The following is a 17,580-nucleotide window of genomic DNA, read 5'->3' as shown; positions in this document are numbered from 1 at the left end:
GGCGGTTTGGTTGATTGGTGCGGGTGTCTCGGAGATGTTCCCTAAAGCGCTCTGCTAGGAGGCGCCCAGTCTCCCCAATGTAGAGGAGACCACATCGGGAGCAACGGATACAATAAATGATATTGGTGGATGTGCAGGTGAAACTTTGATGGATGTGGAAGGCTCCTTTAGGGCCTTGGATAGAGGTGAGGGAGGAGGTGTGGGCACAGGTTTTACAGTTCCTGCGGTGGCAGGGGAAAGTGCCAGAATGGGAGGGTGGGTCGTAGGGGGGTGTGGACCTGACCAGGTAGTCACGGAGGGAACGGTCTTTGCGGAAGGCGGAAAGGGGTGGGGAGGGAAATATATCCCTGGTGGTGGGGTCTTTTTGGAGGTGGCGGAAATGTCGGTGGATGATTTGGTTGATGCGAAGGTTTGTAGGGTGGAAGGTGAGCACCAGGGGCGTTCTGTCCTTGTTACGGTTGGAGGGGTGGGGTCTGAGGGCGGAGGTGCGGGATGTGGACGAGATGCGTTGGAGGGCATCTTTAACCACGTGGGAAGGGAAATTGCGGTCTCTAAAGAAGGAGGCCATCTGGTGTGTCCTATGGTGGAACTGGTCCTCCTGGGAGCAGATACGGCGGAGGCGGAGAAATTGGGAATACGGGATGGCATTTTTGCAAGAGATAGGGTGGGAAGAGGTGTAATCCAGGTAGCTATGGGAGTCAGTAGGTTTGTAAAAAATGTCAGTGTCAAGTCGGTCGTCACTAATGGAGATGGAGAGGTCCAGGAAGGGGAGCGAGGTGTCAGAGATAGTCCAGGTAAATTTAAGGTCAGGGTGGAATGTGTTGGTGAAGTTGATGAATTGCTCAACCTCCTCACGGGAGCACGAGGTGGCGCCAATGCAGTCATCAATGTAGCGGAGGAAGAGGTGGGGAGTGGTGCCGGTGTAATTACGGAAGATCAACTGTTCTACATAGCCAACAAAGAGACAGGCATAGCTGGGGCCCATACGTGTGCCCATGGCTACCCCTTTGGTCTGGAGGAAGTGGGAGGATTCAAAGGAGAAATTGTTAAGGGTGAGGACCAGTTCGGCCAAACGAATGAGAGTGTCAGTGGAAGGGTACTGTTCGGGACGTCTGGAGAGGAAAAAACGGAGGGCTTGGAGGCCCTGGTCATGGCGAATGGAGGTGTAGAGGGATTGGATATCCATGGTGAAGATAAGGCGTTGGGGGCCAGGGAAACGGAAGTCTTGGAGGAGGTGGAGGGCGTGGGTGGTGTCTCGAACGTATGTGGGGAGTTCCCGGACTAGGGGGGACAGGACAGTGTCAAGGTAGGTAGAGATGAGTTCAGTGGGGCAGGAGCATGCTGAGACAATGGGTCGGCCAGGGTGGTCAGGCTTGTGGATCTTGGGAAGGAGGTAGAACCGGGCAGTGCGGGGTTCCCGGACTATGAGGTTGGAAGCTGTGGGTGGGAAATCTCCTGAGCTGATGAGGTTCTGTATGGTCTGGGAGATGATGGTTTGGTGATGGGGGGTGGGGTCATGGTCAAGGGAGCAGTAGGAAGAGGTGTCCTCGAGTTGGCGTTTGGCTTCAGCGGTGTAGAGGTCAGTGCGCCAGACTACCACTGCGCCCCCTTTATCCGCTGGCTTGATGGTGAGGTTGGGATTGGAGCAGAGGGATTGGAGGGCTGCGCGTTGTGAGGGTGAGAGGTTGGAGTGGGGGAGGGGGGACGACAGGTTGAGGCGGTTAATGTCCCGGCGGCAGTTGGAAATGAAGAGTTCGAGGGCAGGTAATAGGCCAGCGCGGGGTGTCCAGGTGGATGCAGTGTGTTGGAGGTGGGCGAAGGGGTCCTCGGAAGGTGGGCGGGAGTCCTGATTGTGAAAGTAAGCTCGGAGGCGGAGGCGACGGAAGATATACAACACTGGTTCACTAAGTTTTGTGTTGATTCTGTCTTCATAGCCTGATTTATTTTCCATTCAGTACACACCATGACGCCCAATAAACCTAGATGTAGAATATTTGAATGATACAATGCTGAGCTAGACCTAAAAACTTGGCTGAGGATTCCAAAGATTTGGGAGTATCAGGATCTTAAATAGTAATTCTTAATGACAAGCTATTCAGCACGTACATATGCACAATGTATAGAAGTAGTTTCTGGAGATTATTGATACCTAGAAAATTGGATAAGCAGAGATGACATTGCCTCAAAAGAGTGCAAGGACATTGAAGTCTTTAATTTTCTGAAACTTGTGCCTAGATCTATGTTAATTTTATGTTGTAACTAAAAGTTCCACACTTTGACAGCCTTGAATCGCTTTAGTGAGTGTTTGCTGCCTTTCCATCTCTAAAGTTGTACATATCTTCTTTTTTCTGCTGACTTCAACTTGAAATTTCAGAGTTTTAGCATGAAATGAGCTTGTGCCAATCTTATCCCATTTCCTAGTAGATATGTTTGATTTGATTTATTCCTGTAATGTGCAAAGAGGTCCATTGAAAAGTGTTGACTTCCATGCTTTACAGGAAATTCATAGCATATAAGTGCATCAGGATAACAGAACAGAGCACAGGATACAGTGTTACGGCTGCCAAGAAGGTGCAGAGTGAGATGTAATTTTGACAGACTTAGAATTGAATATTTAAACAGCAGAACAATTATAACATATGTAAAAAAAGATCTGCTGTAGACAGCTTGCAAGGAATTGCTGTGCTCCAGCGCCATCTTGGAATCTCCCCAGCATGAAACAAATGATAGTTTTTGTCACATAATAGCCATTCAAATGAATCAGAAATATGGCTACTCTGGAAAGTGGAAAAACTCACATTGATGTTAGGGTTGTGGTTGTAAGATTGGATAATAATAACTGTTCTTGAATGTGACTTGGGTTGATGGGCCATCAATGAAGGCAATTCACACTGCACCTAACAATGGGAAGTGCTGAAAGACATACAGTAAAGGACTTTTATTCTGTACCCAGATTGTTTCACTGGTTACCTAGAAGTAGTTGTTTCTGAATTTGAAAGAAAATTTGAATAATTGTGCACTTTTCTCAAATTGAAGTATTTCCAACTGTAGTGAATATATAGTATTCTACTTAGAAATGGAGTACTTAATACTTGTTTGGTAGGATCAGAGAATGATTAAGGAGCATCTTGGAGGCAAGGATATAAAGTATAGGAAAGAAATTAGCTCCAGAAGCAGCACATGATTGTTTTGCCTAATCCATGTCTTCTTCTCCTTTGTTTCAGGAGGGAAGCCGGTTCTGGTCTCTGAAACAAATGGAAAATGAAGACTATGGAAAAATGTCAATATATAGAGTGCGGGTCCTGCCTATAATTATTCTAATTTTTATCAGCGGGGACACAAAACACAGATTAATCTGAGATAACATACTTATTGTAGGACAGTTACTCACTTAATCTGTGAGTCAGAGAGGCTGTATACTAAGAGTTGCATGGAGCAGTGGAGGGCAGATCCTCAGCAGTAACATCTAGTAACCATACATGCACAAACTTGGTTACATATGTTTTTTTGAAATCAATGTCTGTAAATGTTTTTCTGAGTTTTACTGAAAAAAATAACCAAACCCAAATATAAATAAATCATTCCACTTGAGTGTAAAATCTACTTGTAGGATTCACATGCAGATGGCTAATGAAACTTATTAAATGTCTTTTACATTCTACATTCCTTCGCTGTGAAGAATTGCTATGTAATTGTTCATTTCCTTCTCCCCCTCTGTAAAATGCACCTGTTTGTCAATCTATGTCCTCCCTCAGTCTGTGTTACTTGTCTGTTGTGATTACCTCATGCTAAGAGGAATCGATGTAATATGATGAACTTCAGTCTGAGAGATGTCTGTCTGATAGAATGACTGACTCAATTAAAGCCAATGCAAACAGAGCAAAAACTCTTTACTGATTGTAGTCATACCAGGCACAAAGCCTCCCTTTCCCAATCTATTGCTATTCAGATAATAGTCTGCCTTCCTAGTTTTACTACCAAAGTAGATGACCACATATTAATCCACATTATACTTTATCTACCATGCATTTAAACTTGTCCAACTCACACTGAAACATCTCTTCATCCTCCCACCTAGTTTTCTGTCATATGTAAACTTGAAGATATGACACAAAAATAGACATTGCTGGAGAAACTCAGGAGGTCTGTAGCATCTGTGGAGAGAAAGCAGAGTTAATGTTCCAAGTCCAATTCTTCTTCAGAATTGGAAAACTTATTTGTTTTATTATATTAGAGATATTATATTTGGTATCTCCCATCTAAATCACTATTCACAGTTCTGAATAGCTGGGGTCCATGCACAGAACCCTATAGTACCTCATGAGTCACTGGCTACCATTTACTCTGACTCTTTGTTTCTTGTCAGCCAACCTGTTCTTTATCCACATCAGTACACAACCCCAAATCTAATGCTAATGTTAATTTTTTAAATGAGACCTAATCAAAAGCCTTCTGATAATCCCAAGTAAACCATAAGCACTGGCTTCCCCTTATCAACTCTCCCAGTTATGTCCTTGAGCAATTCCAGTAGATTTGTCATGCATGATTTCCCTTTTATAAATCCATGCTGTCCAACCCTGACACTTTCTTTCCAAGTACTCTGCTATTAATTTTTTTAGAATAAACTCAAACATTTTCTCCACCATTGACGTCAAGCTAACCAGCCTATAACTCCCTGTTTTCTCCCATACCTTATTTTTTAAAAGTGGGGTTGCAATAGCTACCCTCAAATTCAGAGAAACTTCCTGAAGCAATAGAATTTTGAAAGATACATCCAGTATTTATAGGGTCACTTTTTTAAGTACTCCGGAATGGAGATCTTCAAGCCCTTTTACTGCTGTTTTTGGCCTGCTTATATACTCCTTTCTTGGATCTCATAATATTTCTAATTTTTCTTGTCAACTATGGTCAGGACATCTTTCCCATTTTGTTTTTATGCTGGACAGGAATTAAAAATTGTTGCATTGCATTCGTGACCTCTTTGTTTGCCAATGTCTATCCATTGTCATACCTTAAGTAATGTTCCCCAATTTATCATAGCCAGTTCCTGCCCATGTTCTGGTCTTGAGAATTGGAACTGTGCCCAACTTCACACTAGAGCAGGAGGAGCACGTCATGGTCTCGTCTCAGCACCGGAATATGTCTGCTGGAGTTCCTCATGGTAGAAGCTTAGCCCAATCATCTACAGCTGCTTCAGCAATTTCCATCCCTTCTTCATAAGGTTCGAAGTGGGGATGTTTGCTGATGATTGCACAATGTTCAGCACCATTCACAACACATCAGATATGTCCAAATGGAGCAAGACCTGGATAATACCAAGGATTTGGTTGACAAGTGGCAGATAATATTCATAGTACAAAACTGCCAAGTGATAATCATCTCCAAAAAGAGAGTTTGTAATCATAAATTCTTGACATTAAATGGCATTACCATTGCTGAATTCCCGACTATTAGAATCCTGGAGTTACCATTGACCCAAAACTGAATTGGAGGAGCCATGTCATTAGTGTGGCTGCAAGAGCAAGTCAGGTGCTGGATATCTTATGGTGAGTGACTCACCTCCTGACTCCTGATTCTGCCTACCCTCTACATGGTCAGGAGTGTGTTAGAATAATCCCCATTTGCCTGGTTGAGTACAGTTGAAACAACACTTAAGAAGCTTGACACCATCCAAGACAAAGCAGCCTGCTTGACTAGCACCAGATCCTCAAACATTCAATCCCTCCACCACCAATTCTCAGGGGCAGTAGGACCACCTCTACAAGATATACTACATAAATTTAACAAGGCTACTTAGATGGCACCTTCTAAACCCATAACCACTATCATCTTGGAGGACAATGGTAGCACATACATGGGACCACCACCACCTGCAAATCTCCTCCAAGTCACTCATTATACTGATTTGGAAATATATTTCTGTTCCTTCAAAATCCTGGAACTGTCTGTTACAGCAAGTGGATTGTAATAGTCATGGAGTTGTACAGGACAGAAACAGACCCTTTGGCCCAACTCATCCATGCTAGCCAGATATCCCAAATTAATCTAGTCCCATTTGCCCGTATTTGGTTTATATCCCTCTAAATCCTTTCTACTCATATACCCATCCAGATGACTTTTAAATGTTGTAATTGTACCAGCCTCCATCACTTCCTATGGCAGCTCATTCCATACTCCACCACCCTCTGTGTGCAAAAGTTGCACTTTAGGTCCCTTTAAATCTTTCCCCTCTTATTTTAAACCTACACCCTTTAGGTTTGGGTTTCCCTACCCTGGGAAAAATATCTTGGTTATTCACCCTATCCATGGCTCCCATGATGTTATAAGCCTGTATAAGGTCATCCCTCAGCCTCCGATGCTCCAGGGAAAATATTGAGCCTCGCTGTATAGCTCAAACCCTCCAACTCAGCAACATCCTTGTAAATCCTTTCTGAACCCTTTTAAATTTAACAACATCTTTCCAAAGCAGCAATACCAGGACTCAGCATTCCAACAGTGGTCTAACCAATGTCCTGAACTGACACAGCATGACACCCCAACTCCTATACTCAATAAAGAAAAGCATATCAAACTCTGCCTTTACTATCCTGTCTACCTGGGACTCTACTTTCAAGGTACTATAAGGTCTCTTTGATGGGCAAAACTCACCAGGACATTAAGTATATAAGTCCTGCCCTTATTTGCCTTACCAAAATACAACACCTCATATTTATCTAAATTCAACTCACTCTGCCACTCCTTGGTCATCAGCCCATCTGATCAAGGTCCCATTGTACTCTGAGATAATAGTTTATAAGGTAGCTTACCATTACCTTCTCAAAGGCAACTAGGGATTGGGAGTAAGTGCCTGCCCAGACAGAGATGCCCACATCCCATGAATGAATAAGAAAAGAATTATCTGTTATTCTGAGAGGTGTTGATCAGACAGTGCAACTCCAGCAGAATTTAATGTATTTATCAGACAATATGACTCTCTCAGTCTGAGAGGAATCCATCAGATAGCATGACACTTTGAAGCTGAGAGATATTTATTGATCACATCACTTCCTCAGTCTAAAAGGCATCTGTCAGACAATATGTCTCCCACAATCTGGGAGGTGTCTATCAGACAGTATCACTGCCTCAGTCTAAGAATATCTGTCAGACAGTGTGTTTCCTCCCACCTGGGAACTGTTAATCAGACAGTGTGACCTTCTCAGACCTTCACAGACCTTTCCATCTGTGGATTAGAAAATGTAACACTCTCAGGTTGGGACATGTCAATTAGACAGTGTGACCATCTCAGGTTGGGAAGTGTCTATCGGACAGTGTGAATCCTTCAGTCTGAAAGGTGTCCTTTAGACATTGCAACTTCAACAATCTTAGAGGTGTTTGTGTAGAAATCAGAGTAGAAACCATTCAGCTATCACGTTTCCATGAAATGAGATCTGTAATTAATGAAATTAACTTCTGGTGAATAGTAATATTCTACATAATCAATACACACAGTTGCAAAGCAGAACTTTATATAACATCAGCAATGCATATTAAAAGCTCAAAAGTACAGAAAGTAAAATATGAACAAAATGAGCTTACAGTTTTAGACCAATAAAAAAAACTGAAAGTTTAAGATACAAAATTCACCTTATGATAAATAAAAAATACTCTCAGCTATCCTTGGATTATGTTGTTGTCAATTTATTCATCAATGGCCCAAGGCTGCAATACAATTTTAAACAGTTTACTTTTTCTGTGGCAAATGCAAGAACATACAATCAGAAGCTGCTGCTTTTTGAGTGAGTTCTACCCAATGGTGCAGATATGGCAAAGAAGGCAGAGGGAGTGGACCTTTTAAAAAATAACTCTTACAGGTCCCTACATTGAAAGTGTTGATTTCTCTGGGAGACATTTCTTGGGTGACAGAAAATTTCACATTCAAATGTCCATTCCTCATCTGAGATTAAGCAGATTGTTACATCCTTACTTGGCACCTGAGTTATTCACTCCTTGTTCTGTATTGGATGCTGCTTCTCATTACTAACAAAGTTGCCAGTCAGTTTGTTTCAGATGGTCAGTATAGGAGATAGCTTTTTAAACATTTATTAGTGTGGGCATCACTGACATGGCCAACATTTATTGCTCATCCTGAACTGAGAAGGGTTTTCTTCTTGAGTCATTTCCACCTGTGGATATACATATACCTATAGTGCCATTGGAAAGGAAATGCCAGGATTGTTACTCCATAATAGTATGTGTGTGTATACACATACAGAAAGAGAGAGAGAGAGAGAGAGAGAGAGAGCTATATATTTCCTAGTCAGGATGATGTGTGACGTTAAGGGGATCGGTTCCTATGCGTCAGCTGCTCTTGTTCTTCCAGGTAATAGAGGTCAAGGATTCGCAAGGTACTGTTAAAAGAGGCATGGTGAATGAGGGTATGTAGCTTGGAGATGGTACACACTGTAAACACAGTGCAATAACAGTGAGGGGGGTGAATGCTTAAATGGTGGATGGACTGCCAATCAAACTAGCTCCTTGGATGCTGCCTGAACTGCTGTGCTCTTCCAGCACCACTAATCCAGAACCTGGTTTCCAGCATCTGCAGTCATTGTTTTTACCTCTTTGCCAATCAAACTAGCTGTCTTATTCAATATCATGTAGAGAATGCTGAATTTTGTTGGAATTACATAATATGACAAAGATTAGTGGTAAACCAGAGGATTGGGATACTTTCAAAAAGTTGCCCCTTTCAACTAAGGGGCAACTTTTTCACGCAGAGGGTGGTGCGTGTATGGAATTAGCTGCCAGAGGAAGTGGTACAATTGCAACATTTAAAAGGCATCTGGATGGGTATATGAATAGGAAGGGTTTAGAGGGACATGGGCCAAGTACTGGCAGGTGGGACTAGATTAGGTTGACATATCTGGTTGGCATGGACAAGTTGGACCGAAGAGTCGGTTTCCGTGCTGAACATCTCTATGACTCTATGACTCTAACGAAAGATGACTCAAGAAAATGGGGGAGAAAGTAAACTCTGAGTGTAAACAAGCAAGTAATAGATAAAGCCAACAAGAGTTTCTTTTAATATATAAAAAAGAGAGACTAAAGTGTACATAGGCATCTTAGAGAATGAGGCTGTGGAAATGTTAGTGGGGGATCAGGAATTGGCAGAGGAGTTGAATAACTACTTTGCATGAGTCTTCATGGTAGAAGCCACTAATAGCATTCCAGAAATACTAAATAACCATGGGGTTAAAGTGGGGGTGGGAAATAAATATAATAAGTGTCACTAGTGAAAAGGTACCAGGGAAACTAATGGACCTAAAGCTGATGCATCCCCTGGACCTGATGAGTTGCATCCTAGAAATATAAAGGAAGTAACTACAGAGATACTGGAGGCACAGGTAATAAGCTAATAAGAATCCTTGGAGTCTGGAAAAGTCCCAGAGGTTTGGAAAACTACCAAAGTAACACTTATATTCAAAAAGAGAGGGAGATAATAAAAACACGTAACTATAGATCAAACTCATGGAACACGGGGAGAACTAGCCATTTGGATACAGAACTGGCTCAAAGGTAGAAGACAGAGGGTGGTGGAGGAGGGTTGTTTTTCAGACTGGAGGCCTATGACCAGTGGAGTGCCACAAGGATCGGTGCTGGGTCCTCTAGTTTTTGTCATTTACATAAATGATTTGGATACGAGCATAAGAGGTACAGTTAGTAAGTTTGCAGATGGCACCAAAATTGGAGGTGTAGTGGACAGCAAAGAGGGTTACCTCAGATTAAAACAGGATCTGGACCAGATGGGCCAATGGGCTGAGAAGTGGCAGATGGAGTTTAATTCAGATAAATGCAAGGTGCTGCATTTTGGGAAAGCAAATCTTAGCAGGACTTATATACTTAATGGTAAGGTCCCAGGGAGTGTTGCTGAACAAAGAGACCTTGGAGTGCAGGTTCATAGCTCCTTGAAAATGGAGTCACAGGTAGATAGGATAGTGAAGAAGGCGTTTGGTATGCTTTCCTTTATTGGTCAGAGTATTGAGTACAGGAGTTGGGAGGTCATGTTGCGGCTGTACAGGACATTGGTTAGGCCACTGTTAGAATATTGCGTGCAATTCTGATCTCCTTCCTATCGGAAAGATGTTGTGAAAGGGTTCAGAAAAGGGTTCAGAAAAGATTTACAAGGATGTTGCCAGGGTTAGAAGATTTGAGATACAGGAAGAGGCTGAACAGGCTGGGGCTGTTTTCCCTGGAGCGTTGGAGGCTGAGGGGTGACCTTATAGAGGTTTACAAAATTATAAGGGGCATGGATAGGATAAATAGACAAAGTCTTTTCCCTGGGGTCAGGGAGTCCAGAACTAGTGAGCATAGGTTTAGGGTGAGAGGGGAAAGATATAAAAGAGACCTAAGGGGCAACTTTTTCACGCAGAGGGTGGTATGTGTATGGAATGAGCTGCCAGAGGATGTAGTGGAGGCTGGTACAATTGCAACATTTAAGAGGCATTTGGATGGGTATATGAATAGGAAGGGTTTGGAGGGACATGGGCCGGGTGCTGGCAGGTGGGACTAGATTGGGTTGGGATATCTGGTCGGCATGGACAGGTTGGACCATGCAGTACATCTGTATGACTCTATGACTCTAATATAGCTTACTAGATATTGCTTAATATCTACATTTGAAAAAATGTTACAAACGATTATCAAGAATTTAAAAGCAGAATACATAAAATCAAGCAGAATTAGCATGGCTTCATAGAAACCTTAGAACATAGGAGGGAAGTGAATGTACTATCGCCAAGTTTGGAAACAGCACAAAATCAGTGATAATTTAACTAATGAGGATGACACAAGGAGTCCACAGAAGGTTATAAACAGATTAAGTAAGAGACAAAAAAAAACTGCAGGCGCTGGAATCCAAAGTAGACAAGCAGGAAGCTGGAAGAACATAGCAAGCCAGGCAGCATCAGGAGGTAGAGAAGTCAACATTTCAGGGGTAACCCTTCTTCAGGACTGGGGGTGGGTGAAAGCAGGGCTGCAGCTAAGAAGGCAAAGACCTGGCAGATAGAATATAATGTGGGAGAATATGAGGTTATGCACTTTGTTGGGAAGAAAAGAAGAGCTGAATACTAATTAAATGGAGAGAGATTGCAGAAAGCTGCAGCACTGAGGGAGTTGGCTGTACTCGTGCATGAAATACAAAAGCCTTATATCCAGGTTCAGCAGATAATAGGGAAGGTGGGTGGACTATTGGTCTTTATTTCAAAAGGAACAGAGTATAAATATAGGGGAGCCTTGTTAAGACAATATAAGTTGCTAGTAGGACCACACCTACAATATTGTGAATGGTTTTAGTCCTCTTATTTAAGGAAATATATATTAGCACTGGAGACAGACCATGTAAGGTTCATTTGGTACCCTCCAGGTGTGGAGGGATTTTCTTATGAGGAATGGTTACATCAGGTGGACTTGTACTCATTCCAATTTAGAAGAATGAGAGGAGACCTTATTGATACATACAAGATTCTTAGGGAGTTTGTCAGGTTAGATGCTGTGATGTTGTTTCCCTTTATGGGAAAGCCTAGGCCCAAAGGGCATAATCTCAATGTAAGGGATCCCCCAAGTCGGAAAGGGATGGGTAGGAATTTCTTCTGTTAGAGAGTAGTGAATCTAGAGTTCATTACTGCAGTGGGCTGCTGAGGCTGGGTCATTAAGTCTGCTCAAGTTTGAGATAGATGTTTCATCAGTAAGAGAGTCAAAGGTTAAGGGATTAGAGCTGGAAAGTGGAGGATCATCAGATCGACCATCATCTCATCAAATGATGGAACCAACTTGATGGACCAACTGACCCACTTCTGCTCCTACATCTTATGGTCTCTGCCTTGAGTCTGACACATAGGTGGACAAACTCCAATGGAAATTCACTGTCTAATTTTTGAGAAAGATTAATCATATTAACATTCTGTCAAATATGTGCACAACTGCACTTTCACAAGATTGTGATTGTGAGAGAAAACTCGAGCAGATTGCTCCAAGGGACTCTTGGGTCGTGTCATGATTGTTAGAAGTCAGCCAGGTGGGTATCAGAGAATATGAGTTCCCTGACTGGAGCTGTTAAATTGGTTCAATCAGGGAGTCCTGGCTGACAGATAAAAACAGGAGTGTCAGACATCCTGTACACTCTGAGAGCTGGCCCTGAGGGAGCCAGATCAGTGCCAAGGACTCTCCATGTAAGATTAAAGAGTGACTTGATGATGGCATATCAGCCTCTGTGGAGTCATTTCAGTGGTGACAGGAGAAAAGAAATTCGCTTGCAACAGTTATCTTTGAGTTGGATTAAGCATTTCTGGCATCATCATGCTATTATTTGGGAAGCTTGATTCATTCAATCCTGCCATCAAAGACTGGGTCCAGTATTTGGAAAGAATGCATTAATTTCTCCAGGCAAATGACATTGGGATGGATGAAAAGCAACAAGTAATTCTCCTGATGTTCATGGATCCTCAGCTTTTTCGGTTTTTAGGAGCCTAACTTTTCCTGAGGCACCAGAGACTAAAATATTTTAAGAGCTGACAGGTTTAGTAAAGGAATATTATGACTCCAAGCCTCCTCTAATTCCGAGAGGCAATAGGTTTTACTCATCAATTCAAGAACCAGGGTATCCATATCAGGATTTTTGACTAGGTTAGGATGAATGGCAGAGGCATGTGACTCAGCATTAATGGAATGCTGAGAGCCCATTTGGTATGTGGGATTAATGATGTAACCATACAAAAGTGCCACTAGCTGAATCCCAGCTGCACTTTAAACAGGCACTACAACCAGCTTTATCATTGGAAAATGGGGCAAATGGAGCATGTCAGTTGCAGAGTATTCCAATGGAAGTGGACACCCTCACCAGTCTGACTGAGCTTGGGGAACATCACTTGAGTGAAAGCAATTGCATAGCCTCACTCAGGACATATACTGAAAAGAGGGACTTTAGGTCAGTCCACAGCAATCCCCCAAAACAAAGCCAAGCCTTGGCCAAATGGTTACAATTTTCTTCAGGATTCAGGCTGGCAAGCCATTGTAGTTGCTGCCAGTGTGCAGAATCAAAATGGCAAAAGAGTCCCACTAGATCTCAATTGTGTAAGAGACCTCATATCTGGTATCCAGGAGAGTGCACGCCCTGGAAAGGCTACCTACATCTGCTTAGCAACATCCAAATCAGAGCCAATCAAAATAAAAGTCTGATTAAATGGTCACCCAGTTCTAATGGGGGTTGATACCACTGTGCCTGTTTCAGTGATTGCAGAAGAAGTCTTTAACAAAATTTGCTCTGGGCTCCAACTCTTAAGTTTGCGCAAGAACTCAACTAGATTCAGAACTTATACTGGAGAACCTTTACAGATTAAGGGTAAACTTTAATTCTGGTCTCTTATGAGAAGCAGATGGTTCAGTTACCACTGATTGTCGTAAAAGGCTCGGGCCCAAGCTTGATAGGATGAAATTGGTTGAGAAAGATTCACCTTGATTGACTCAACACTTTTCCATTAGAAAATGGCTGCCTGAGTAAAGTCCTAATTAAATACCCAGAAACTTTTCAGGAAGGTCTAGGGACTATCAAAGGAGCAAGGTCACCTTGCAAGTTGGCCTGGAAGCAATTCCATGATTCTGCAAGTCCCACCCAGTGCCGTTTGCCATACATGCAAAAGTAGAAGCAAGAATCAGGAGGCTGGACAGCAAAGGAATCATCAAACCAGTCCAGTTTGCAAACGGGCAACACTCGTTGTACTGATTGTGAAGCCTGATGGGTCAGTTTGCCTATGTGGGGATGTTAAACAAATGATAAACTGCTTTTCACTGCTGGATAAATATCCAATCCCCCACACAGAGGATTTATATGCAAAACTAGCAGGGACCACTGTCCTTCATAAAGCTGGTCATGTGTCATGTGCACCTGAAATTGCACTTAGATAAGTATTCCCAGAAGTATACCCATAAGGGCATAAGCCTGTGCAATGTTTCAGCAGATGATGGAGAACATTTTACAATGTCTACCCCAGGTTGCCATTTATCCAAATGACATGTTCATAACAGGGAAAACCAATAAGGAGCAGTTAGAGAACTTGGACATAGTCTTTACACGTTTCTCCCAGGTGGGTTTATGCTTTAAGAAGGGAAAATGTGTATTCCAGGCACCCCAAATGACCTACATGGACTTCAAATTGACACCCATTGGAAGATAAATTGAGGGCGATGAAGGTGCCATGTCCCATGTCTGTACCTGAGCTTAGGTTTTTCCTTGAGCTGGTGAATTATTACTGAAAGTTCATACATAATCTGGCTTCCATCCTGGCACCCCTGCATCAAATCTTTAAAAGGATCAGCCTTGGCAGTGGTCACATAACCAAGCCATAGCCTATCATTGTCAAAGGTATTAGCACACTATGATCCCAAGCAAGATCTCGTAGTGACATACAATGGCTCCCCTATGGCTTTGGGATAGTATTAGCTCATAGGTGGCCCAGTGGAGAGGAGTGCCCAATAGTGTACGCATCCAGGCCCTTGGCTAATGCAGAGCATAAATACACCCAGATAGAGAAGGAAGATTTGATGGACATACTTGGGGTCAGTATATTGCATTAATAACTTTACGGACATAAATTTGTAACAATAATGGACCACAAACCCCCTGCTGGGTCTACTTAAAAAGGACAAGGCAGTGCCCCTCACAGCTTCAGGCCAAATTCAGAAGTGGGCTTCAATACTAAGTGCACAATAATAAGTTGGAATATTGTCCAGGAGGCCAAGTAGCAAATGGGTCTGTGAGTGAAATGGATTGTTTCTGGAATTTAAATACTTCGTAATATTCATACCCTCAATGTGTGGCATTGATTGGTCGCTGTAGTGTGCAATGTCTATTAACTTTATGATATGTAATCTCTATTTGTCCTTGACATGGGTAACTTTGATTAGTCCTTCAAGAAATTGAAGACCGTGTGTGAATCACTGGAATATGCTTTACATTTACAGTTCCAGTTTGTATTCCAAAGGAGATGGAGTTGGAAGATATTGAATCTGACTGGAATGAAGAGGTTCAATACCTTGATGCTGAAACTCAAACAAGCGAGTGTGAGGCATTGGCACAGGTCAAAACACAAACCACAGCCACAGATGTAACAGTGGTGAAGCAGAGGTATATTCATATAATCATTAACTGTATAAATACCACAATGTCTATATCCATTTAAGTGATTGTTGAACACTGTCTGTCCAGCAAATATAAATTTTTTCTTGAACATTGTAATTGGATGGAAGTGAGCACAATATTACAAAAGGCAATTACATCAAGTCGGATGCTGTAAGAGGTAATTATATCAAGGGCTAAATGTGACACTACAAAGATAGTGTTCAACAATCATAGGCCAAACTAAGGGAGTCTTTAAAGGTGATTAAAGATCTAGACTGTCATTCTCAAGCCCCAGAGATTCTTCATGAGTTAATTCATGAGCGATGAAGCCCATGGCAAAAAGAAAAGCTTTTGAAATATGTTAGAAGCATGTTCCAGATCTGGAGGAACATGCCACTTGCTCAGTGCTCTATTTTCATCTTTCCCCACTTATCTGGGCAAGTGAGAGGTTGATTTTGGCCTCCTGATCCTTCACCAGTTGCCAAATCAACACGTCCCTATTTGTGTCTATAACAACTGAGTGCCACATAATGATGATCTTAAAAATTTTGAAATGGGACTCCCATTCTGGCATTCACACATCTGGGGATATGCCAGTTCTTTACAAGCTGTATTGAGATCTGATCTAAGTGCTAGGCCCTGCTGATGATACCAGGGTATAATGGTAAGTACCTGAATATAGTTACAATTATGGCAGCTATCAATGGAGTGAGGTGACTTCTTGTTCATCTCTTACACTGCTGTTCCCTCCCTCAAACCAAAGTGATGAGATTCCAGAGGAAGATGAAGAAAGGTAAATAATTTACTGTAAATAATTCAGAGTGTGCCAGTTTGTCTGAGCTCTGTGTAAACCACTCAGTTTGTACTCTGTGTGCGTATCAGACTATACACTGTGTTTGTGTAGCAGTCTGTCCAAGCCCTGTGTGTACTAGTCAATCTGTGCTCTATATCGAAGCTAGTCTGTGCTTTGTATGTACCACTCTGTCTGTACCCTGTGATTTGTGCTCACAGATTAGTCTGCACTTAGCGAATACCATTCAGTTTCTGCTCTGTGTATATCGGTCTGACATTGCTGTCTCAGTCTGTAGTCTCCATGTATGTCAATCAGTGATTTGTGAGGCTCTGTACATGAAAATTAAAATGAATGTATATCTATGTATACAGCAGACACAGGATCTGTATCCTGCATGTTGCCAAACAATAAATGTAATACTCAGTGCAAGAAGCAGGCACTGACTGCATATCCTATCCATTTGCCAAGCATCAATATGTATTTAAATTAGGGACTCTGTGTAAGCAGTGAGTCTTTGCTATTCAGGTAATCCCAACATTATGCATCTCAATGTTATAATGTGCTGGCTGTCATACGCTTTATGGCTGCCACACAGTGTGCATCATTGTGCATATGCTTGTCAATGTGCTTTAACTCTGTTGGCTTCCACCTTCTGTGTGGCTAAACAATGATCTTGATCACTTAGCCCCTGTCTTTTACCCCCTGCATTTTACACTCAATGGATTTAAAATTTGGATTGTATGCACCAAGAATCCAAACATTCAAGGACCGTAGATGCCTGTGAAATGAGAGTGAGAAGCTTTATCTGCTGATTCAGCTGCATCCTGAAAAACCTTAAACAGTGTTTATTATCCCAGCAATTTTTTAAAATATATAGCGAGGAAGATTCTCAGATTGTGATGGTATTTCTGACTAATGTGACTTGTAATTCATGCAGGCAGTTATGGAGTATCACTGAGGAGCAGGAGGTAGAAGCAGAGTAAGTGCATTTCATGTGGTTTACATAAAGATGTGGAGTTTGGGAACTTGCCTTCCATTGGACATTTGCAATGGAACATAATAGTGAGTCACCTATTCAGCTGCTTTATCATTCAGTTAGATCATAGAATCATACAGCATGGAAACAGGCCCATCAGTCCAACCAGACCACGTGGAAAATGATCCCAAATTGAACGAGTCCCACCTGCCTGCTCCTGGTCCGTATCCCTCCAAATCCTTCCAAGTCATGCACTTATCAAAGTGTTTTTTAAAAGTTGTAACTGTGCCCAAATCCACCACTTCCTCATGAAGTTCACTCCAGATGCGAACCACCGTCTGTGTAAAAAAGCTGCCCCTCATATCATTTTTAAATCTCTCCTCTCACCTTGAAATCCCTCATCCTAGGGAAAAGGCACCTACCATTAACCCTATTTATACCCCTCTTGATTTTATAAACCTCTGTAAGGTCACCTCTCAACCGCCTTCATTCCAATGAAAGAAGTCCCAGCCTAACCAGCCTTTAATTACAACTCAAACCTTCCATACCTGGCAACATCCTGTTAAGTCTGTTCTGAACCTTATTCAGCTTTGATAACATCCTTCCTATAACAGGGTGAAAGGACTGAACATAAAACTCCAGAAGAGGCCTCACCAATGT

At 42.3% G+C, this 17,580-nt stretch overlaps 1 protein-coding gene across 6 annotated transcripts in view; it reads left to right on the top strand.

Annotated features, from left to right (window-relative positions):
- cngb1a (cyclic nucleotide gated channel subunit beta 1a) overlaps nucleotides 1-17,580 on the top strand; it is a 217,498-nt gene that overhangs the window by 64,130 nt on the left and 135,788 nt on the right. For 3 of the 6 annotated variants that reach the window (XM_072547720.1, XM_072547717.1, XM_072547715.1), the window contains exons 17-19: nucleotides 14,995-15,157; nucleotides 15,915-15,944; nucleotides 16,882-16,923. In XM_072547720.1, coding sequence (XP_072403821.1) covers nucleotides 14,995-15,157; nucleotides 15,915-15,944; nucleotides 16,882-16,923 — 235 coding nt within the window. The remainder of the gene's footprint in view (nucleotides 1-14,994; nucleotides 15,158-15,914; nucleotides 15,945-16,881; nucleotides 16,924-17,580) is intronic. The other 3 variants (XM_072547719.1, XM_072547716.1, XM_072547721.1) reach the window with 2 other exon arrangements.

This window comes from Chiloscyllium punctatum, chromosome 26 (assembly GCF_047496795.1).
Source record: "Chiloscyllium punctatum isolate Juve2018m chromosome 26, sChiPun1.3, whole genome shotgun sequence".
Classification (NCBI taxonomy): Eukaryota; Metazoa; Chordata; class Chondrichthyes; order Orectolobiformes; family Hemiscylliidae; genus Chiloscyllium; species Chiloscyllium punctatum.
This window is presented reverse-complemented; position numbering and strand designations above follow the sequence as displayed.